Source organism: Anolis sagrei, chromosome X (genome assembly GCF_037176765.1).
Source record: "Anolis sagrei isolate rAnoSag1 chromosome X, rAnoSag1.mat, whole genome shotgun sequence".
In the NCBI taxonomy this organism is placed as follows: Eukaryota; Metazoa; Chordata; class Lepidosauria; order Squamata; family Dactyloidae; genus Anolis; species Anolis sagrei.
Genome location: NC_090034.1, coordinates 55,784,031 through 55,807,935, shown reverse-complemented (window position 1 = coordinate 55,807,935; position 23,905 = coordinate 55,784,031). Strand labels below are relative to the sequence as shown.

The window sequence follows — 23,905 nt, the reverse complement described above, 5'->3', positions numbered from 1 at the left end:
GAGGAGCGGCTGAAAGATCTGGGTCTGTTTAGCCTTCAGAAGAGAAGGCTGAGAGGAAACATGAGAGCCATGTTTAAATACTGTCCAAAGGGAGAGGGAGCAGGCTGGTTTTCTGCTGCCCTGGAGACTTGGACTCAATGGAGCTGCCTTGGCCTGTAGATCTCTAGGACAAAATCTACTCACTGCCAAAGCTTGAAACAGATTCCTTTATTCCAAATCATTACAGGTTAGAGAACAAGTTACTTCTGAGCTTTTGGCGCGAAAGACACTGATCTATCTGCAGGTAACAGCCCTCCTTTCTCTCAGCCCAGCCGACTTTGTTTATGTTTACATATTCTCATGCCTTTAAGTTCCCAGCTATTTACATCAAACCCCAGCACTTTTGACTGCTGTGGTGATGATTTTTCGAATCACCACCTCACCCTCTCCATATGAAATCTGCTACAAAACAGGAGCTTTTTTGTTGAGTTCCGGGGCCAGAGAAGCAGATGGTGAAGACAAAAGAACGATCTGCCTCAGGGGAGCATGTTTGCTCCATCAATGTTTAACATTTACACAAATGATCAGCCACTGTTATAAGGGACAGAGTTTCATCTATGATGACGATTATGCCATCACCACCAAAGCAGGGAGCTTTGAAATGGTCGAACAGAAGCTCTTCGAAGCTTTAGGTGCTCTCACTGCCTATTACAGAGAAAACCAGATGATTCTTAATCCATCTAAAACACAGTCTTGTGCTTTTCACCTTAAGAACAGACAAGCATCTCAAGCTCTGAGGATTAGCTGGGAAGGAATCCCACTGGAGCATTGCAGCACACCCAAATACCTGGGAGTCACTCTGACTTACAAGAAGCACTGCTTGACTATCAAGCAAAAAGTGGGCGACAGAAATAATATCATACAAAAAGCTGACTGGCACAACCTGGGGATCACAACCAGACACAGTGAAGACTTCTGACCTTGAGCTACGCTACTCTGCTGCTGAGTATGCATGCCCAGTATGAAATTCATCTAACCACGTTAAAACAGTGGATTTAGCTCTTAATGAGGCATGCCACATTATCACAGGATGTCTACGCCCCACACCACTGGAGAAATTACACTGTTTCACCAGTATTGCACCACCTGGCATCCGCCGGGAAGTAGCAGCCTGTAATGAAAGGATCAAGGCAGTGACATCTCTGGCCCATCCCGTTTGAGTATCAGCCAGTATGCCAATGACTTAAATCAAGTAATAGCTTCCTAAGATTCAAAAAGAAACTCGCAGGAACACCTCAGCAAGCGAGAGTCCAAGAGTTGCAGGTTAAAACCCAGCATCTGAATCAGTGGCTGAGACTGGATCAGAAAATCCCTCATGGGCACACAGAAGGCTGGGTGCTGGACTGATTCAGAGCCAACCTTAAGAAATGGGGTCACAAAGTGGAGTCCACGACATGCAAGTGTGGAGGAGAGCGAACGACAGACCACTTACTAAAATGCAACCTGAGCCCTGCCACATGCACAATGGAGGACCTCCTCACAGCAACACCAGAGGCACTCCAAGTGGCCAGCTTCTGGTCAAAGGACATTTAGTACCATGCCAAGTTTTTAATGTTGTTTGTACCCTCAATTCACTTCTGACATGAAAAATAAGCCCTCTTTCCTCTTGGCTCGGCCTACTTTGTTTACGTTTACATATTCCCAGGCCTCTAAGTTCCCAGCTATCTACATCAAACCCCAGGACTTCAACTGTTATGACTGCATCTTTTTTCTCAACCTTGATGATACAGTCAGTTGGAAATTTCCAGCTGTGGCATGGATTCCTCTGGGGTCATCCCTTTGAAGTCTCAGAGGGGATTCATGACAAGAGCCCTGGGTTGAAATGACAGGAAAGGAGATTTTACTTGAACATTAGGAAAAGCTTTCTCCTCTGTAAGGAGAGCTCTTCAACAGTGGGACTCTAGCCTCAGAGTCTGGTAAAATCTCCTTCTTTGGAGGCTTTTAAAGCTGCTGAATGGCCATCTATCGGGGGTGTTTTGATTGTGCTGTTCTTGCATCGAAGAAGGGGGTTGGACTACATGTTCTCTGACAACTTGATGACTGTTTTCAAGGCCTTGCTGGTGTTGAGAGAGGCACCATCTCCACCGTCCTGATCCGAACTCACTCACCATGAAGCCGTTCTTGCCTCCGTCCCGGCAGTGGAAGAGGCTGTTGCTGGCCTGGAAGAGGAAGAGGCCGCTCTCACTGTGAAAGTCGTAGGAGGTGATGCCAAAGACGCCCAGCCGCTTCCGTTCCCGCAGCAGCTCCTCCTCCCTGGAGTACATCCCGTGGTGGGGGGTGGCCTGGCGGGGGGCAGCGGGAGTCAACGAGGGAAAGGGACAGGGAGTGGGGCGTGAGTCACGCATCAATGTTGGTCTCTGCCGTGTCCCCATTGGGAACGCACCCACCCTACAAAGCGGGATCGGGATCTCATTCCCACAGCGGAGGAGGGCACCAGGAAGTCCACCCTCTGTCCTCGCTCACCTGGAAGTGATCCAGCATCTGTTTCCATGACAACAAGAGCAGGGCTTCCTTCCGTACCTTTTTGGGGATCTCGGAGTAGAGGAGGGAGTTCTCTCTACTGCCGTATGGCATTCCTATTGGAGAAGCAAAAGAAGAAAAGGAAGGAAGGAAGGAAGGAAGGAAGGAGGGAGGGAGTAAATGCATCGTAACTCAAATACTTTTAGGGGAAATACAAAATCTCTTTGACCTTCCACCCAAAACTGTTGCTAGGTATAAAGTATAATTTTCTGTCGAGCTACCAGCAGGGAAATGTACAGAAAGTAATTTTATTTAAAAACTCAATATTTTAGGGGAATTGCAAAACACAGTGTTTTATCACTGTTTGAATCCTGTTGCATCTGCTACTGACCATTACTATTACTATTATTATTTATTTATTTTATTATTTATTTAGAACTTTTATATACTGGTCTTCTCACCTCCGACGAGGGACTCAGGCCAGTTTACAACAGAGAAGTTCATACACAATAGTTAAAACATCACATCCTATAAAACTCTATAAAAACACATTAAAATACAATCATATAATTACATAAGGCCAAGTCATCAGCATAAAATCATAATTCATAATTTATTATTATTATTATTAAACAGTACTATCGCATAATATTACAGTAATAGAATAGTACTATTGCATATCACAATTATATTAGCAGTATCACATAATATTACCATTATAAGTAAAGATAAAGGTTTTCCCCTCAACATTAAGCCTAGTCGAGTCCGACTCTGGGGGGTGGTGCTCATCTTAATTTCTAAGCTGAAGAGGCAGCGTTGTCCATAGACACCTCCAAGGTCATGTGGCCGCATGACTGCATGGTGCACTATTACCTTCCCGCCAAAGCAGTACCTATTGATCTACTCACATTTGCATGTTTTGGAACTGCTACGTTGGCAGAAGCTGGGGGCTAACAGTGGGAGGTCATCCCGCTCCACAGATTCAAACTGCCAACCTTTCGGCCAGCAAGTTCAGCAGGTCAGTGGTTTAACCTGCTGCATCACCAGGGGGGCCTTTTTATAATAGTACTATAGCGTAACATTACCATAATAGAATAGTACTATAGCCTATCACCATTATATAATAGCAGCAAAACATAATATTACCATTACAGAATAGCACTATTGCATAATATTACCATAATAGAATAGTACTACCGCATGTCACCATTATATAATAGTAGTGAAGCATAATATTACCATTACATGAGAGGACTATTGTTTATTTATTTTTTACATTTATATTCCGCCCTTCTCACCCCACAGGGGACTCAGGGTGGAGCACAACATATACAAGGCAAACATTCAATTCTGGGACATAAAACCATAAATGTATACAAACATTAAAATCACTTATAGCCACATTAAAAGTTGCGTAAAAACCATCTCAAGACACCATTTTGCCTCACTGCACTGCCCCAAAGGATTGGTCCCACAGCCAGGTCTTCACCATCCAGGAGGTGAAGGAGGGCTGATCTAATATTGCCAGGAAGGGAGTTCCATAACACTCACTGAGAAGGCCCTGTCTCTCATCATCGCCAAACGGGCCTGTGGTGGCGGAACTGAGAGCAGGGCCTCCCCAGAAGATCTTAGTTTCCGCAGTGGTTTGTAAAGGGGGATGCATTAGGACAGGTAAACTGGGCAAAATAGAACAATACTATTGCATAATATTACCATTATATGATAGCACCATTGCATAATATTACAATAGAATAATACTACCGCCTGTCACTATTATATTAGCGCTATTACATAATATTACTATCATATGACAGCACTATTGAATAATAATACCATAATAGAATAGTACTACGGCATGTCACCATTGCATGATAGTAGTACATGTACCATTACATGACAGGACTATCTCATAAAAATCTATATGAATAAAAATGTAATGTTCGTTTGTGCTATTCACAGAACTCAGAAACCACTGGGGCAATTGTCACGAAATTTGGACACTATGTCCCTAACAACCCAATGTATGTTCTCCACTCAAAAAAACAAGGAAAACAAAAAGCAGAAAGGACTTCTAAACTGCATGTCCACAAAGGGGAAACTGCATGTCTACAGAGACCCATGGCCACGCCCCCCCCCCTCCTCGCGGGGAAACAGCCGGCCATTAAAGCCAGGCGTGCGTGCACGGCCACACACACACACACACACACAAGTGAGTGGAGTGGAGGTGGAGGTGGAGGCGCGCCGCATGCAGCCCCTTCTCTTTCCCTCTTATGTGAGGAGAGCAGTCTCCTCCTCCTCCTTTCCCTATTGGGAAAGCAGCAGCAACGGCAGCCACAACGGAGCATCCACGCAAGGAAGAAGGGGAGGAGGGGGGGGAGGAGGCGAGGAAGGTCCACAGTGCTTGAATGAAGGACCTTCCTTCTCTCCCTCCCTTCCCTTCTTTCCTCCCTTTCCTTCCTTCCTTTTTCTTCCTTCCTTCTCCTTCCTTTCCTTCTTGCCCTCCTTCCCTTCCTTCCTGTCCCTCCTTCCTTCTTCCTTTCTTCTTTTCCTCCCTCCCTCCCTCCCTTTCCTCCCTCTTTCCCTTTCTTCATTTCCTTCCCCTTCATTTCCTTTCCTCCCTCCTTTCTTCATCCCCCTCCTTTCTTTCCCTCCTTCGCCTTCCTCCCTCCCTTCCTGTCCCTCCTTCTTTTTTTCCCTACCTTCCCTTCTTTCCATCCCTCCCTTCCTTTTTCCTTCCTTCCTGTCCCTCCTCCCTCCCTCCCTTTCCTCCTTCTTTCCCTTTCTTCATTTTCTTCCCCTTCATTTCCTTCCCTCCATCCTTTCTCCATCCCCCTCCTTTCTTTCCCTCCTTCCTTCCTCTTTCCTTCCTTCTCCTTCCTCCCTCCCTTCCTGTTCCTCCTTTTTCCCTACCTTCCCTTCTTTCTTTCCCTCCCTCCCTTTTTCCTTTCTTCCTGTCCCTCCTTCCTTCTTCTTTTCCTTCCTCCCTCCCTTTCCTCCTTCTTTCCCTTTCTTCATTTCCTTCCCTTTCATTTCCTTCCCTCCCTCCTTTCTTCATCCCCCTCCTTTCTTTCCCTCCTTCCTTCCTCCTTCTTTCCTCCCTCCCTCCCTTCCTGTCCCTCCTTCTTTCTTTTCCTTCCTTCCTGTCCCTCCTTCCTTCCTTCTTCCTTTCCTTCTTTCTAAGATATAAATACAATATTAAATGGAAGGGACAGTCAAGAAGTAACGAGAGAAGGAGGGAAAAGGGGAAGGAAGGAAGGAGAGAAGCAGGGAGGGAAAGAAGGAAAGAGAGAAAGATAGAGAAGCAAGGAAGGAGAGAAGGAAATAAAAAAGTGAAAGGAAAAAGATAGGGAAGGAAGGAAGGAAGGAAGGATGGAAGGAAGGATGTAACCAAAGAGCAAAGAAAGGGAGGAAAGAAACAGGTAGAGGTGGAAGAAAGATGAGAGATAGGGAAAGAAAAAGAGGAAAGGAAGGAAAGAGGGAAGGAAGGAGAGAAAGAGGGAGGGAAGGTTGGCCACAGCAACACGTGGCGGGTACAGCTAGTCTATATAAATAAAAATGTAATGTTCGTTTGTGGTATTCACAGAACGCAAAAACCACTGGGGCAATTGGCACCAAATTTGGACACGATACACCTAACAACCCAATGTATGTTCTCCACTCAAAAAAACCCCACAAAAACAAAAAGCAGAAGGCACTTCTGAACTGCATGTCCACAAAGGAGAAACTGCATGTCTACAAAGAGACCCATGGCCATGCCCCCTCCTCCTCCTTGTGGAGAAACAGCTGGCCGTTAAAGCCTTAGAAGCTAGGCGTGCGTGCACAGCCACACACACACGCGCACACACAAGCAAGAGTGGGCATCATGGGAGTGAGGAAAAGGAGGAGGAGGACAGTGGATGGGCTCCTAAAGTCCCTCCCTCACCAGCAGAAGCAGCAGCCTTTTTCCTCTTGGCTGTCCCCCCTCCCTTTCATCGCCTCCTCTTCCTCCAAGATGCCCCGGTAGAAGCAGCAGGCAGGAGGGAGGGAGCAGGGGAGAGAGACGGTTCCCTTCTTCGCCAACTCTTTCTTGCCTCCATCCGTAATATGCTCGGTTGTCTCTGGCAACACGAGCACACATTTAACACACACTCTCTCTCCCCCCCCCCTCTCCTCCCTAATCCAGACCATTAGGTAGCTGCCTCTGCCACACTCCACTCCTTCTCTCCCTCACTCCCTTCTCTTCTTTCATCCCTTTCTTTCCTTTTCTTCCTTCCTTCCCCTTCCTTTCCTTCCCCCCTCCTTTCTTCCTGTCCCTCCCTCCTTCCTTCCCTTCGTTACCCTTCCTTTTCTTCTTTCCCTCCTTCCCTTCCTTCCTATCCATTCTTCCTTTCCTTCCTCCCTTCCCTCCTTCTTTCCCTTTCTTCATTTCCTTCCCCTTACTTTCCTTCCCTCCCTCCTTTCTTCATCCCACTCCTTCCTTTCCCTCTTCCTTCTTTCCTTTCCTTCCTTCCCTTCGTTCCCTCCTCCCCTCCCTCCCTTTTTCCTTCCTTCCTTCATTTCCTTCTTTCTATGTAAGATATAAATACAATATTTTATATATTGTTATATAAATTACTATATAATATGTTACTATTATATATAACTACATAATACAAATTAAATAGACTTACAGAATAGAGTTGGAAGGGACAGTCAAGAAGTAACGAGAGGAGGGAAAGGGCGAAGGAATGAAGGCGGGAAAGCGGTAAGGAGAGAAGGAGGGAGGGAAAGAAGGAAGAAAAGAAAGAAAGGTAGAGAAGCAAGCAAGGAGAGAAGTAAATAAAAAAGTGAAAGGAAAAATACAGGGAAGGAAGGATGTAACCAAAGAGCAAAAAAAGGGAGGAAAGAAACAGGTAGAGATGGAAGAAAGAAGAAGATAAATAGGAAGGGAAAGAAAAAGAGGGAAGGAAGGAGAGAAAGAGGGAGGGAAGGTTGGCCACAGCAACGTGTGGTGGGTACAGCTAGTCTATATATGTATATAAAAATGCTCTGTATAATGAGTACTTTAAAAACAAAACAACCAATGAATGAAATCACACCAAATTTGGCAACAAAACATTTCACAACACAAGGAGTGACCATCACTCAAAAATTATGATTTTGTCATTTGGGAGTTGTAGTCACTGGGATTCACAGTTCACCTACAATCAAAGAGCATTCTGAACCCCACGAACAACAGAATCGGGGCAAACTTCCCACACAGAACCTCCATGACCAACATAAAATACTTAAGGCCATCCAATCTAACTACCTTCATCAGGGCAAGGAAACGTAATTAAAGCCCTCCTGACGAAGAGCCATCCAACCATAGATATTGATAGATAGACAGACAGACAGATATGATTCACACACACACAGATATAGTATCAAAGATTTGAAAGGGACCCTTAAAGAAGTACAATGATATCGTGCATGTTCCAGGGTGGGCAAACCAGACACTCTCCACATCAACACTGACAAAGAAACAGCAAGAAATACTGTTTACCCACAAGCATAAAGACATTACAAATATTAGAAACCAACACTTTCTCATTACTTTATTTTCCAGATCAACAGACTGGGCCACAGCAAAGCGTGGCAGGAGACAGCTAGTATTACTATAATAGAATAACATCATGTATCACCACTATATAATAGTCGTATCGCATAATGTTACCGTTATATGATAGTACTATTGCATATTACCATTATATAATGTTACCATTGGATAATATATCACATAATTTTATATTGTGTCACATTGTTATTTTATACACACACACACACATATACATGTAATTAATAGTCTTATTATCATTATTACAACTCCCAGTATTTCCCATCTTTGGCTAACCTTATTAGGGATGCTGGGAGTGACAACCATTGGAAGGCTACACCATTCTTAGAAAACCAACAGTGAGAGAGAGATGCAAAAGCAGCCAAGCAGCTCACCGAGGTAATAGAGTCGGTGGGAGTGTGGGCTGGTCTCCTCAGTCTTCCGGACGAACTGGAAGTCGTGGGGCGCTTTGTTGACTATCATCCCGGTGTACTTGCGGCTGCCGTGGATGATGTCCCGCAGCCCTTCCCAGGAATGCTTCTCCACCTGGAAACGGCTGGCCGCCGGGTCCTCCATCTCCACTGCCTCAGCACCTTCCGGGAGTGCTTCCACTGCCGTCATCCTGGGCTGGGCACCTGAACCGCTCAAGGGACTGAGAGAGAAGGGAGCACAGATACAAAGAGAGATCAGCAGGAGAGCTAAAAAAGGTTGAGCTGGGAGGAGAAAAGGCGACACCAGAGCCAGGTTTCAATAAAGGCTGCCCCCACGTTACAAACAACAGAGGTTCAGTAGGTTTGTCCTTAAGCTGCATTTGTTTGTAAGTCGTAACAGGGACATTTACCCCATCTCTCTCTCTCTCTATATATATATATATATAAACATAGATATATATGGATTGGTTGATACATAGACAGACCATTTGACTGAATAGATAAATGGATACCCACACATAGATACAAAAAAATAGACCAACCCTTGGCTTGAACAGATACACAGTCTGACTCTTGACTTGCATAGTCACATACAGCCTGGTGGAGTCTCCTTCCTTTTCTGGAAGTTTTTATTCAAAGGTTGGGTGACTATCTATCGGGAGGGCTTTGTGGCGACTTCCTATCTGACCTGAATAGGGTTTGACTGGAGGGTCCTTGAGGTCTCTTTCAACTATAGGATTGTATTATTAATATTATTATTAAGCAGAGGCTGGGTGGTCATCTCTTGAGAGGGCTTTGATGGTGCCTTATTGCTTGGTATGAACATGGTTAGACTGGAGAGCCGCTAGGGTGCCTTCTAACTCTGTTTCTATTATTATTAAGCAGATGCAGGATGGTCATCTGTTGGTAAGGCTTGGATGGTGCCCCCAGACCCCAAAGTTACCTTCTCCAACTTCCTGGGCTTTCGTTTTCCAGCCGGACCCTCTTGATTTTCCGCATCAACTGCTCGGCGAGCCTTGGGGACAGGGCACGAAACCTGGCGGGGAAAAAGCAGAAGCCATGATTATCTCCATATAAGTATATATAAATACTAGTTGTCTAGTTGTCCCCTGCCACGCGTTGCTGTGACCCAGTCTGGTGATCTGGAAAATAAAGTAATGAAAAAGTGTTGGTTTCTAATATATGTAATTTCTTTATGCTTGCGGGTAAACTGTATTTCTTGTTGTTTCTTTGTCAGTGTTGATGTAGAGATTGTCTGGTTTGCTTACTTTGGAACATGCAACATATAATTGTCCTTCTTTAAGGGTCCCTTTCAAATATATGATACTATATCTGTAATATACATATATAAGTGTGTGTGTGAATCGTATAGATCTATCTATACCTATGGCTGGATGGCTCTTTGTCAGGAGGGCTTTGATTATGTTTTTTTGCCCTGGTGAAGGGAGTTAAGACTGGATGGTCTTAAGGCAGCATTTCTCAGCACCTTCCGGGAGTGCTCCCACTGGGTGTCATGAGGAAGTGTCAGAAGGGTCGCCAAAGACTACCAGAAAACACATAGCATTTTCTGTTGGTCATGGAGGCTCTATGTGGGAAGTTTGGCCCAATTCTATCGTCGGTGTGGTTCAGAATGCTCTTTGATTGTAGGTGAACTATAAATCCTAGTAACTACAACTCCCAAATGTCAAGGTCTATTTCCCCCAAACTCCATCTGTGTTCATATTTGGGCATATTGAGTATTTGTGCCAAGTTTGGTCTAGATCCTTCTTTGATTGTGTCTACAGTGCTCTCTGGAAGCAGATGAACTACAACTCCAAAACTCATGGTCAAACCTTCTGGTGCTTTCTGTGTGCCAATTTTGGTTCGATTCCATCATTGATGGAGTTCAGAATGCTCTTTGATTGTAGGTGAACTATAAATCCCAGCAACTATAACTCTCAAATGACAATTTTTTTGAGTGATGATTACTCCTTGGGTTAGGAGGTCTCTTGTGGCCAAATTTGGCCAATTAGTCAGTGGTTTTTGAGTCATGATGTCACTCCAAACAGATATATATATGTGTGTGTGTATATATATACACATACATACATACATACCTACACACACACACACAAGCTGTACCTGCCACGCGTTGTTGTGGCCAACCTTCCCTCCCTCTTTCTCTCCTTCCTTCCCTTTTTTTCTTTCTCTATTTCCTTCCTTCTCTTCCTCTTCCCTTCCTCCACCCCCCCCCCTCTTTCCTTTCCTCTTTCTCTCCTTTATTCCTTCTCTACCTATTCTTGGACTGCAAGTCCCACAGTCCTCCTGTTCGTTCTATCTATCTATCTATCTATCTATCTATCTATCTCTATCTAAACTATCTATCTGGAGGATTGCTGAGAATTGCAGTCCAGGAATAGGAAACTGGAAATATGTAGGGATTGGGATGCTCTCAAAGAAATCCAAGGAGAAGAAAGCTTGCAGCTTGGAAGCAGTGCATTTGGATCATCCTCCTCTCCTAAAGGGCCTGGTCTAGGGGATGCTGGGAGATGTAGTCCGTAATAATAATAATAATAATTTTATTTTTATATGTATAAAAATAAGAACAAGAACAGGCTAAAATCGAACACAATTTAAAACAATTTAAAAACAATCAGAGATCAAAGGCCCGTCAAAATAGATATGTCTTACATGCCCTGCGGAAAGCTACAGTGATCCAGGCTACGGTCATCTCAAGATTGGACTACTGTAACGCCCTCTACATTGGCCTTCCTCTGTATAAGAAATTGTGCCTTACATTATACGTGGCAGAAGGGGAATCCAAAAAAGTGGTTTTGTGTGGCTCATGATCTGAAAGTTCATATATTCAACCATATATGCTCATGTATAAATCAAAGGAAGGTTTTGGGGGCAAGCTCAAGCTGGTACAAAACGCAGCTGCTCGGCTTCTTGCGGGAACTCCGATGAGATGCCACATAACACCAATTTTACTGCAGCTGCATTGGTTTCCAATTGAGCACCGGATCACTTTCAAAGTGATGGTACTCACCTTTAAGGCCTTGCATGGTCTGGGGCCGATGTACCTGAGAGACCGCCTCACCCCCTACTAACCCCAGAGATCCCTCCGTTCTGAGGACCAAGATCTATTGGAAATTCCCAGTGTCAAGACCTTGCGTCTAACAGCAACCAGACGCAGAGCCTTCACAGCAGTGGCACCATCACTCTGGAATACTCTGCCACCTGAAGTCCGTGCCTTGTGGGATTTATCAGCTTTCCGCAGGGCATGTAAGACATATCTATTTCGACGGGCCTTCGATCTGATTGTTTTTAAATTGTTTTAAATTGTGTTAAATTTAGCCTGTTCTTGTAAGCCGCTCCGAGCCCCAGGGGAGTGGCGGCATATACGTACAAACAATAAATAAATAAATAAATAAATAAATGTATTGTCAAAGGCTTTCATGGCCGGAATCACTGGGTTGTTGTAGGTTTTTCCAGGCTATATGGCCATGTTCTAGAGGCATTTTCTCCTGACATTTCGCCTGCATCTATGGCAAGCATCCTCAGAGGTACTACTCTGCCAACCATCTCCCCTAGGGGACTCGGGGCCGCTTACAAGGGACACACCCAAGATTACAATTAAAACACACATGCAAAACACTTTAACCAATTAAAACATCAGATAAAACAAATAGCAACACAATTGAAAGCAATATAAAAACAATACGGCTGAAAGAAACATAGCTGAGGTCCAGATTCAATTAGTGCAATACATTTTTACAGGAGCGCAGGAAAGTGCAACAATACAGTAAACTGGCCAGGAAATCCGGTCAAGCACATGTTGAAGTAGGACGTACACCAGTGTAAAACGCAGGCCGGTGTAAAGTGTGGAACTTCAAGTAGGGACAAGAAACTGATTGGTGACCTGTTTAGTCAAAAGTGCACCAGAACATCCAGGTTTTTAGTTGACTACGAAAGGAGGACAAGGTGGGAACCTGTCTGATCTCCCTAGAGAGGAGGTCCAGAGCCAGGGGGCCACCACCAAGAAGGATCTCTCCCTCGTCCCCATCAACCACGAATGTGACGGCGGGTGGGAGAGAGAGCAGTGCCTCCCCAGAAGATCTCAAGGTATGCACTGGTTCATAGGGAAAGATGCAATCGTGAAGATAAGCAGGTCCCGAACCGTTTAGGGCTTTATAGGTGATGACCTGCACCTTGAATTAGGACCGGAAACTTACTGGAAGCCAGTGGAGCTGTTTAAATAGGAGGGTTGACCGCTCTTTGCAACCACCTCCAGAGAGAGTGTAGATATGCTATTGTTTGAGTTGTTTGCCAGAGGGCTCGTTTTGCGCATGCGCTGCAGCGTCCTTTTGCTTGTTTTGGCTTTTTAAGTCCCTTCCGCTGTGTTTTTCACTGTTTTTATGAGTAATGGTCACTCATTGGCCTGATAAGTGTATTGTGTCCAAATTTGGTGTCAATTAGTCCAGTGGTTTTTGAGTTATGTTAATCCCACAAATGAACATTACATTTTTGGGATTGAAATTGAATCCAGACAAGACAGAGGTACTCCTGGTCAGTCGCAAGGCCGAACAGGGTATAGGGTTACAGCCCGTGCTGGATGGGGTCGCACTCCCCTTGAAGGCGCAGGTTCGCAGCTTGGGTGTGATCCTGGATTCATCGCTGAGCCTGGAGCCCCAGGTCTCGGCGGTGACCAGGGGAGCATTTGCACAGCTTAGGCTCGTGTGCCAGCTGCGCCCGTACCTTGGAAAGTCTGACTTGGCCACGGTAATCCACGCTCTGGTTACATCCCGCTTAGACTACTGCAACGCTCTCTTTGTGGGGTTGCCTTTGAAGACGGCCCGGAAGTTCCAACTAGTCCAACGTGCGGCAGCCATGATACTAACAGGAGCGGGACGCAGGGAGCATACAACTCCCCTGCTGTACCAACTCCACTGGCTGCTGATCTGCTACCGGGCTCAATTCAAGGTGCTGGCTTTGGCCTATAAAGCCCTAAACGGTTCCGGCCCAAGATACCTGACTGACCGCCTCTCGGCCTATGAGCCCACGAGGACTTTGAGATCTTCCGGGGAGGCCCTGCTCTCGATCCCGCCGGCGTCACAGGCACGGATGGCGGGGACGAGAGATAGGGTCTTCTCGGTGGTGGCTCCTCGGCTATGGAACACCCTTCCCGTGGACATCAGGCTAGCCCCCTCCCTGTTGATATTCCGCAGGAAGTTAAAGACCTGACTATTTAAGAAGGCATTTGACCAAGAAGTGCAATGACTGGTAATTTGACCATAGGAATGGAACAACGGAAATTATATTGGATTGTGGGTTGACAATGAGACGATTCGGAATGTAGTAGAAATTTTGTAGTAATGTTGATGTTTTGATAAGATGTTTTTCTGATAATGATGTGGATTATTTTGCACTATGTTTTGTAATTTGCACTTGTTTTTTCATGTTGTACACCGCAATGAGTCGCCCTTAAAGGGCTGAGAATGGCGGTATATAAGCGCAGTAAATAAATAAATAAATAAATAAAATTTTATTTATAAAGAAAATAGATGACGTATGTAACTAAGCCCAGGGGCCACTCTCTCAGCCCCCTCAGATGTAGAGTTTTGGGGTGATTCTGATCTCCAGAGAAAAGCAGCAACTCCATCTTTACTCCCTGCCTGGTATATAGAACAATGGCACTACCCAAGAGGAGAAAACAAGGGGGCGGGGGCAGAATGAGATAGGGCGTGGCCTAAAGAGGCTCCTCCCACCCCTCGGATTTAGAGGCGTGGCTGGTGCAAAGTGGGCGTGGCCAAGCTTTCCCTCGCTTGGAGCTTGATTTCCAAGGGGCGTGGCCACCAGCCTTAGGGGCGTGGCCGCTTATAAGCCCCTCCCCTCCCCACAGAGGACGCATTCGGCTCCCCCAAAAGGGGCGTGGTTGCAACCCCTTCAGCCCCGCCCCCATGCAATGCTTAGTCATTCGACTCACTTTTCGGCCGGCTCCGGTTCTCCTTTGCGGGGAAATGGGGAGGGGAAAGGGAAGGGGGTGCCGGAGATCCCGCGGCGGCTTCACTCCCGCTCCATTTCCCTTCAGGAAGCTCCCACGACGCTCTTTCCCCCGGAAACATAAGCTTTTCGGGGGTGTGGCGTATTCTTTCGTAGTCTCGCGAGAGTTTATCGGTAGTGGGCGGGGCCTCAGGAACCCGCGAGATGATGCGAAAAGGGGCGGGGCTCTGAGCAGTAGTCTGCTCTGAGCAGTAGTCTGAGGGAAACGGGGAGGAGGTGTCAAGTCTCGCGAGATGTGAGGAAATTGGCAAATCGTTGCTGTGGCAACGAGGAAGGAACCAACTTCGTCAGAGTAGGGAGGTGCGTTTCTAGAAAGCACAGAGAAAAGGGAGGAGTTAATTACGTCATCTGTTGGCTGGAGGGAACCAATTTCGAAAACAAAAGGGGGAGAATCTTTAACAGAAAAGAAGTAGAAGATGGCAAAGCGAATTGTAATATGTATTGTATTGTCGACAATACATTGAATTGTAATTTTTTCCGTTGTCTTTTCTACACCGTACCTACGTTTCCCATATTTGAAAGTGTTACCATTTCCAATTATTCTTCCTCCCCCCCTCACTTGAATGTTGTAATGGTATGATCCATTGGAAACGCTCTTTTCAAAAAGCCCGGACGGAGGCCTCCCACCACGAGGGCGTTGGTGGTATAGTGGTTAGCATAGCTGCCTTCCAAGCAGTTGACCCGGGTTCGATTCCCGGCCAACGCAAAAGATAGTTTTTCATGACAGATTAAAGAATAGATAAATTAAGAAAAATGCTATATAGAATATTTTTTTAGATATAGATACATTAATATCCATTGAAGATACCAAGCTGGAGGAGTTGGTTGGAGAACCAGTGCAATCCAAGGCTGGCCTCCCGCTCAGAAACATTTGCTTATAAACCTAAAAAATAATAGGATACAATATAATATGTACAGGAAGACATATGTGTTAAATCGAACTGTAATTCTATTTAAAACAAGATATAGTTGTGTTTCCGCCCGGGATCGAACCGGGGACCTTTCGCGTGTGAGGCGAACGTGATAACCGCTACACTACGGAAACCCACCTATTGGGGACCTCCCCCTGTGTTTTCTTCATACACTGGATAATAGCTCTCTTTCATATTCAGATTTTAGTCATATTTCTGTGTGTTTTATGATGTCAAGCGTTAACAATTCCGATTTTGCCAGCAGAGGTCAGGGGACACACAGGTAATCTTCATTCCTGTGGGATAATATGAGTTTTAAAGGCCATGGTAGTGTATTTATTGTATTTTCAGTCTGTTTTTACCACACTGTTACTCTTGAATTGATTTTAAACTGGCTTTGTTTGTCTAGTGCAGATTGTTACCCGCCTTGAGTCCCCATGGAGAGACAGGTGGGGTATAAATAAGAATAATTCCATAATCTATCCAAATTCTGAAAATATATACATATGCAATGTGCCTTTCTTTTCTTCCATCCCTCTCTTTTCTTTGCTTCCTTCTTTTTCTTTCCTCACTCTTTTTTCTACCTTTCTCTCTCCATTTCTTGCTTTTCTTCCTTCCCTCTCTTTTTCCTATTTACATGCTTTTTACCCTTTCTTTCTTTCTTCCTTCCCTCTCTTTTTTCACCTTCCTCTCTTCCTTTCTCTTTCTTTCTTCCCTCTCTTTCCTACCTTCCTTTCTTTCACCTTTTTTTCTTCCCTCTTTTTCTTGCTGTCCTTTCTCTCTTTCTTCCTTCTCTCTTTTTCATATCTTCCTTGCTTTCCCTCTTTCTTCCATCCCTCTCTTTCCTGCCTTCCTTTCTCCCTTTGTTTCCTTTTTCCTTCCTTCCTTTTCTTCCTCCTCTTTCCTGCCTTCCTTTCTCTCTTTTCTTCCTTCCCTCTCTTTACTGTTTTCCTTTCTCTTTCTTCCCCCCTCTCTCTTTCCTACCTCCCTTTCTTTCTCCCTTTCCTGCTTTTTTTCCTTCCCTTTCTTTCCTGCCTTCCTTTTTCTCTTTCTTCCTTCCCTTTCTTTTTCCTACATTCCTTCTTTTTCCTCTTTCTTCCTTCCCTCTCTTCCCTACCTTTCTGTTTCTTCCTTCATTCTCTTTTTTCTACCTTCCTTTTCATCTTTCTTCCCCTTTCTCCCTTCCCTCTCTTCCTGCCTCCCTTTCTCTCTTTCTTCCTTCCCTCTCTTTCCTACCTTTCTTTTTCTCTTTCTTCCTTAAATGTCTTTTTCCTACCTTCCTTCCTATCTTCCTTTCTTCCCTCCCTCTTTCCTTCCTTCCTTAATCTCTTCCTTTCCTCTCTTCTTCCTACCTTTCATTCTCGCTTGCTTCCTTCTCTCTTTTTCATATCTTCCTTGCTTTCCCTCTTTCTTCCATCCCTCTCTTTACTGTTTTCCTTTCTCTTTCTTCCCTCCCTCTCTCTTTCCTACCTCCCTTTCTTTCTCCCTTTCTTGCTTTTCTTCCTTCCCCTTCTTTCCTGCCTTCCTTTTTCTCTTTCTTCCTTCCCTTTCTTTTTCCTACATTCCTTCTTTTTCCTTTTTCTTCCTTCCCTCTCTTCCCTACCTTTCTGTTTCTTCCTTCCTTCTCTTTTTTCTACCTTCCTTTTCATCTTTCTTCCCCTTTCTCCCTTACCTCTCTTCCTGCCTCCCTTTCTCTCTTCCTTCCTTCCCTCTTTCCTACCTTTCTTTTTCTCTTTCTTCCTTATATGTCTTTTTCCTACCTTCCTTCCTATCTTCCTTTCTTCCTTCCCTCTTTCCTTCCTTCCTTAATCTCTTCCTTCCCTCTCTTCTTCCTACCTTTCTTTCTTGCTTTCTTCCTTCTCTCTTTTTCATATCTTCCTTGCTTTCCCTCTTTCTTCCATCCCTCTCTTTCCTGCCTTCCTTTCTCCCTTTGTTTCCTTTTTCCTTCTTTCCTTCCTTTTCTACCTCCTCTTTCCTGCCTTCCTTTCTCTCTTTTCTTCCTTCCCTCTCTTTACTGTTTTCCTTTCTCTTTCTTTCCTCCCTCTCTCTTTCCTACCTCCCTTTCTTTCTCCCTTTCTTGCTTTTCTTCCTTCCCTTTCTTTCCTGCCTTCCTTTTTCTCTTTCTTCCTTCCCTTTCTTTTTCCTACATTCCTTCTTTTTCCTCTTTCTTCCTCCCCTCTCTTTCCTACCTTTGTTTCTTCCTTCCTTCTCTTTTTTCTACCTTCCTTTTCATCTTTCTTCCCCTTTCTCCCTTCCCTCTCTTCCTGCCTCCCTTTCTCTCTTTCTTCCTTCCCTCTCTTTCCCACCTTTCTTTTTCTCTTTCTTCCTTATATGTCTTTTTCCTACCTTCCTTCCTACCTTCCTTTCTTCCTTCCCTCTTTCCTTCCTTCCTTAATCTCTTCCTTCCCTCTCTTCTTCCTACCTTTCTTTCTCGCTTTTCTTCCTTCTCTTTTTCCTGCCTTCCTTTCTTGCTTTTCTTCCTTCCCTCTTTCCTACCTTCCTTTCTCTCTCTTCCCTATCTCTCCTTTTCCTACCTTTCTTTCTCACTTTTCTCCCTTCTCTTTTTTCCTACCTAACTTTTTTCTATTTCTTGTGTTTCTTCCTTCCCTCTCTTTCCTGCCTGCCTTCCTTTCTCTCTTCCTTTCTTCCCTCTCTATTTCCTACCTTCCTTTCTCTCTTTCTTACTTTTCTTCCTTTCCTCTTTTTCCTATCTTCCTAGTTTTCTTTCTCTCTTTCTTGCTTTTCTTCCTTCCCTCTCTGTTTCCTATCTTTCTTTCTCCCTCTTTAATGTTTATATTCTGATTTTATTTTGTTGCTGTGTTGTAGGGTGGGTGGGTGGGTGGGTGGGTGAATGTGAAATGGCAGGGAGAAGGTTTGAGGAAAAGAGACAAAGAGAGTTCCTGAGGTCTGTAAAAGCACGGTTTATTCTCGGTTGGCGCCAACCGGATATGGACCCTGCTGGTAGTCCAGAAACAGGGTACCGAACAAAGAAACGCCTTGGTTTATTTTTTTAATTGTTTTATTGATTTTTCCCACTCCCACCCTCCCCTCCTTGTACATGCAATTTATACATCAAACTACAGAAGTTACATTTGAAATATCAGTCTCAATCTTAATTTTTCCACTCCACATCTTAGCACATTAACTAAATAATTCCTAACTGGTTCCCACATCCTCTTAGTTATTGTAACGTTTCCAATTTTATCTATATTATTCCATTTGCAATTTGTTATTTCCACATTTAACATATTAACTATATAGTTATACCAATTAATCACTGTCCATTTTGTTTTGTCTTTCCAACCCCTCACTAAAACAATTTGTGCACACGCTATTAATTTGTCAACCAATTTTTCCTTTTGTATATTCTTCGCTCCTGTTATCCGTGCATGTAGTACATTTCTATTAATTATAACTATTTGTTATTAGGATCCCAATGTGGATAGTCTCTGGACAGTTCTCCCTCATGTGGTCAACTTGGTTAACAGCAGCATTTCTCCTAGCTTCAGTCTGTCGCTCCATAGCTGCTTAAGGCGTAGTAAGGAGGGACATCATCAGCTGCTGACAGTCCTGCCATGTAGGGTCATGTGTGTTGACAATATTAGTGAAAACATCTGTCATTGGTCCTGGAACTGTGGAGAACGGGGTGGTGTGTGTTTTCCAATTGAAAAGATCTGAGCTGGTAAATGGCACAAGTTGTCTACCCTCAACTTGAGTTCCTACGAACTCTCTCACTTGAGGAAGGGGCATTACTTTAACCAATTTCTTGTTTGCCTTGTCCATATTCCTTAAGTTATGGTCATGGCCTTTTGCTGCTTTCAGAGTTGCCTTTGTCTGTAGGGATTCTTTTTCAGGGGAAGGAGTTGAAGAAGACTCAGTCAGAGTAGAGTCTGTGTCATCATCTAAATCTTCAGGGAGATCTGGGTATATTTGCCCTGGGGCCATAGGATGCGTTGGGGGGCTTACTGTTGCTGAATTGAGGGCTGGATTTGCAGGGGCCTGGGGAACTATGAGCTCCCCAGTTGAATTAGAAGGTGGTGCATTTATTTCTTCCTCAACAAGGCAAGGCAGAATAGGAACTTTAGTTTTCTGTGCTAGGCCAGTTTTACAATGTGCTAAAGCACAAGGCTTCGGCCATCCTGGCATTTGGCGCACCACATCTCCCCATGCTAGGATATATGGGACATGTGTGGGATAACTTCCCTCAAAAGGATTTGCTCTAGGGCTGGGCGGTTTCGTTCGTTAATTTCATAATTCGTTATTAATTCGTATTTAAATTAGCTTATGATCCGATATTGAGCCATGCAGGAGCAATTTAAAATCGAAACAAATTTTTCAATTTATTTCGTAATTGTTTCGAAATTCTTTCCGTATGTCTGGTGCAAGTTTTAGGGTTGTTGTTTGTTTTATCAGTGATAAAAAATAAATTATCACACCAACAGTCAACAACAGAGGGAGAGGGAAGCTTCAGAAGTTCCCCCTGTCCCATTTGGAGGGGTTTTTTTGCATATTGCGCAATTGCGTCTGCCATTAACGAATCGATTCGTAATTGTTTCGTAATTTATGAAATTGCGTATATTTTGAACTTTTTAAAAGAAAAATTTTGGAATTCTTTTAAAAAACGAAACGCAAAAACCCCCTAAAAACGAATCGAGTTTAGAAACAAATTTTTCCGTGGTTACCCAGCCCTAATTTGCTCCTCTTGCTCTATCATATACACTAGCAATGATTTTTTGATCAAGAGTGCCCTCTTCTGGCCAACCTACTTGGAATCTAACCCACTCCCTCTCACACAAAGTTTTCAACCTGCTGGGCCTCAGTGGTTCTCCATAATCTACCTTTCCAAAGCTTTTGTCAAAGTTTGCTAACATGAGCTCTAAAGGGGTTTTAGGCTTGCTGATAACAGACCCTCCCGTGTCAGACAAATAGACAACGAATACACAAAAGAGGGGAAGGGGAGTTTCGGGAGCTAACTACACATGCGCCCAATCTTTAGCCTCGACAGTCGCCCATCAAAAGGAAATGCGAAGAATTCCTTTAGAAGGAATGTCAACTCCAAGAGGCGGACTTGGACCACACTTCCCTTCGCTCACCAGTCTGGGATTCTGTGATCCCCTGTGACCAGCCTCTTGGCCCTTTTATACAAACATTCACTCACACATGCATTCACCACAAGGTACTTATCTCCCCAATGCTTTTCCTTATTTCTCTAGGCAGCAGGTTTCCCTTTTCTGGCACAACAAAGCAAAAACAAACCACAAAAAGTCTACTAGGGACTGTCTTTTTCCAAGTTAATTACTCCTGGGGCCTTCAGCAAGGTGCTAAGGCTTCTCCTGACGTCTACACTCTTCTAAAATGCAATTCATACTCACCTGATCCGTGATTTTCACAGCCTCTTAGGTGAAAGGATGGAATTTCATCAGAAGCAGCAGCCTGTCTCCATCTTTTCGAGGGCACTGCCAGCCAGTAAGGGTAGCTGTCGAACTGATGCAGCCGGACTGCTGCCCCAAGGAATCTTCCAGGCCTCCCAAAAAGCCCCTTTCTGTAGTCTCCTTTTCTGCAAACCTCTTTCAAATCTCCTGGCTGGCTCCCAAAATGAAATGGCAGGGAGAAGGTTTGAGGAAAAGAGACAAAGAGAGTTCCTGAGGTCTGTAAAAGCCCGGTTTATTTTCGGTTGGCGCCAACCAGATATAGACTCTGCTGGTAATCCAGAAACAGGGTACCAAACAAAGAAACACCTTGGTTTATATACCCTTTAAAATAATATGCATGCATCATACAGACATCACAATGTGCATCACAAAATTCTACTTTTACATTGACTTCAATGGCATATTTTAACTTCAACACCTGTTAATCTTCATTTAAACATCTTTATCTAAGGAGCTGCTATTAATGAGGACCATTGCGCCAGAATGTCTTCTAGGCTACTGATAGCAAGAGCTTCCATCCATCTTGAGATAAGTTCTTCCTGAAGCCTCTTGATGGCCAGCTCATGAATCTTATGATAAGCCTCGCCTGGTACCAAAATAGAGTCTCTTGAAATTTGCCAGAGGCCTCTTGACATCCCTTTCCTAGACCCCGGCCTCTTTGAGGCATCCAATTCTGCAGCTTTTAAGAAGCCAAGTGAAGTGAAGTTCATGCATACATACATCCTGTATATTTTCTAATTCCTATATGGTTACATCATATATATATTTTGCAATATGTGTATCATGTATTTTCATCATGCCTTCATCAAATGGATGGATGGATGGATGGATGGATGGATGGGTAGATAGATAGATAGATAGATAGATAGATAGATAGATAATAGAGGATGGATGCATACAAGACAGACAGACAGATTATTCTGGAAGTGTTTATCAAATCTGCTAGGATGGATGGTGATAGATAGGCCATCCACTCTCTAAGATAACTAAGGTGGATTGATAGCCAGATGGACAGAGAGAGGATAGTGTATGGATGTGTACGAAATGGACAGGCAGATAATTCTGGAATTGTTTACCAAATCTTCTAAGAATTGATGGATGGATGGATGATGATAGATAGATAGATAGATAGATAGATAGATAGATAGATAGACAGACAGATAGAGGATGTTTGAGATGGATGGATGGATGGATAGACAGACAGATAGATAGAGGATGGATGTATACAAGATAGACAGGACAGATTATTCTGTGTTTACCAAAACTAGGTGATAGATTAACAGTTCTCAAACTGTGGGTCCCCAGATATTTTGGCCTTCAACTCCCAGAAATCCTAACAGCTGGTGAACTGGCTGGGATTTCTGGGAGTTGTAGGTCCAAACATCTAGGGATCTTGAAAGGCAAGACATTCTCACATCCCACATTAAACATCCACATCACCTTACAGCATTTTACTACATGCTCTACGGACAATATAGTTTACGTACTTCAATGTCCATGCAAATTACTATATGTTGGGATGTCCACCAGACCCCTGAAAATCAGAATTAGTGAACACCGCTCTCTCATAAGAAATGGATCCACTGACTCTTCTTTATATGCACATTTCCAAGAAAAGGCACACACTTGCCTTAGCTTTAAATTTTGTGCTTTGGAGAAGGTACCATCTTAACCTAATGCTGATGTTAAAAGGTACATGTTACAGAGAGAGTCATTTTGGATTTTCAAACTACAAACACTTATCCCCCAAGGGCTTAATGATAGAATAGATTACACTTGCTTCCAGTAACACTCAGTCTTACTTAAGAGTCACCCTGTTACCATCACAATTGCTCCTTACAGAACTCCTCTCACTACAGAGCCTAAGCTATTCACAGGAATGTAAGTAGACTAACATGGGTTTTGAAAATCCCCTTAAACATCGGGGTGTTTGGGCACTTTAATATACCTTTTTTGTTTGTATATTGTTTATTTCCTATTGAGTGGATCTAAAGGCTATAAATGCAGACAGGCACCTACAACAGAGCCAGTAGCTACTAATTAGAATGTAAGTAGTCAAATGTGTGCATCAATAACTTTTTCAAAACTATGTCAATTTGGGGATTTTAGTATATCTATTATCTGTATGTTGCTTTATTTCTTATTTAGTACATTGAAACATCATAGATAAGAATAACACCTGAAGAAGATATTACGAAACAAGGGAAACAACCCGGGAGACCTTGTTGTGTTACTGTTCCTGACTTTCTGTTTTGATGAAGAACCTTCTACGACATTGAAATTGTTATTTTGGAAGCTGAAATCATATTCTAAAAATATTGACAAGTAACCTTGCATTTAACAATAATTGAGAGACTATTCCTGACATCATGTATTTATGAAGAATCTCCTGGTATATAGTAATCGTTATTTTGGAAGCTTAAGTTTAATTGTGTTTACAGAATATTGATAAGCAACCTTTCATTTATAAACAATTACTAATCAATCATGTTATTGTTCCCACGTTACGTTTAATGAAGGATTTCCTGTAATATAGAAATTGTGAATTGCAGTGTGCAGTTTTTTCCAAACATCTAGGGACCCAAAGGTTGAGAACCACTGTGATAGACAGACTGACTGACCACCCACCAAGATGGCAGAGAGAGGTGGGTAGGTAGATTGAAGATGGATGGCTAGATACAGGATGCATGGATACAGGATGGATTCAAGATAGATGGAAGGATGGATAGATGCAACATGGATAGTTAGAAGATGGAGCTATACAAGATAGATAGATAGATAGATAGATAGATAGATAGATAGATTATGCTAGGCATGTCTAAGCAAGGCTGCTGGGATGGATGGATATATGGATGGATGGTTGGTTGGTGAGAGAGAGAGAGGCTGCAAGATGCAAGGGAGGGGAAAATATCAAACAAACATGTCTTGGGCGTTGAGCTGAAGCACCCTTTTATTTTATCCCCCCCCCCCCCTTTCTCTCTCGCTGGGTTCATTATGGTAATGGCCTCATCTCCATGTGAGCACAGGATCATGATG

At 43.7% G+C, this 23,905-nt stretch overlaps 1 protein-coding gene and 2 non-coding genes across 3 annotated transcripts in view; 1 reads left to right on the top strand and 2 right to left on the bottom strand.

Moving 5' to 3' along the window:
• Nucleotides 1-14,597, bottom strand: part of DPP9 (dipeptidyl peptidase 9) — a 44,903-nt gene extending 30,306 nt beyond the window's left edge. The window contains exons 1-5 of the mRNA XM_060784963.2: nt 14,450-14,597; nt 9,428-9,520; nt 8,449-8,705; nt 2,503-2,615; nt 2,148-2,321 (exon numbers count right to left, since the gene is read on the bottom strand). Coding sequence (XP_060640946.2) covers nt 2,148-2,321; nt 2,503-2,615; nt 8,449-8,705; nt 9,428-9,483 — 600 coding nt within the window. The 5' untranslated portion in view covers nt 9,484-9,520; nt 14,450-14,597. The remainder of the gene's footprint in view (nt 1-2,147; nt 2,322-2,502; nt 2,616-8,448; nt 8,706-9,427; nt 9,521-14,449) is intronic.
• Nucleotides 14,598-15,160: 563 nt separating this feature from the next.
• Nucleotides 15,161-15,232, top strand: TRNAG-UCC (transfer RNA glycine (anticodon UCC)). Its single transcript has one exon. It is a non-coding gene; the product is annotated as a tRNA-Gly (tRNA).
• A 266-nt stretch (nt 15,233-15,498) lies between these two features.
• Nucleotides 15,499-15,571, bottom strand: TRNAV-CAC (transfer RNA valine (anticodon CAC)). Its single transcript has one exon. It is a non-coding gene; the product is annotated as a tRNA-Val (tRNA).
• Nucleotides 15,572-23,905: the final 8,334 nt, after the last annotated feature.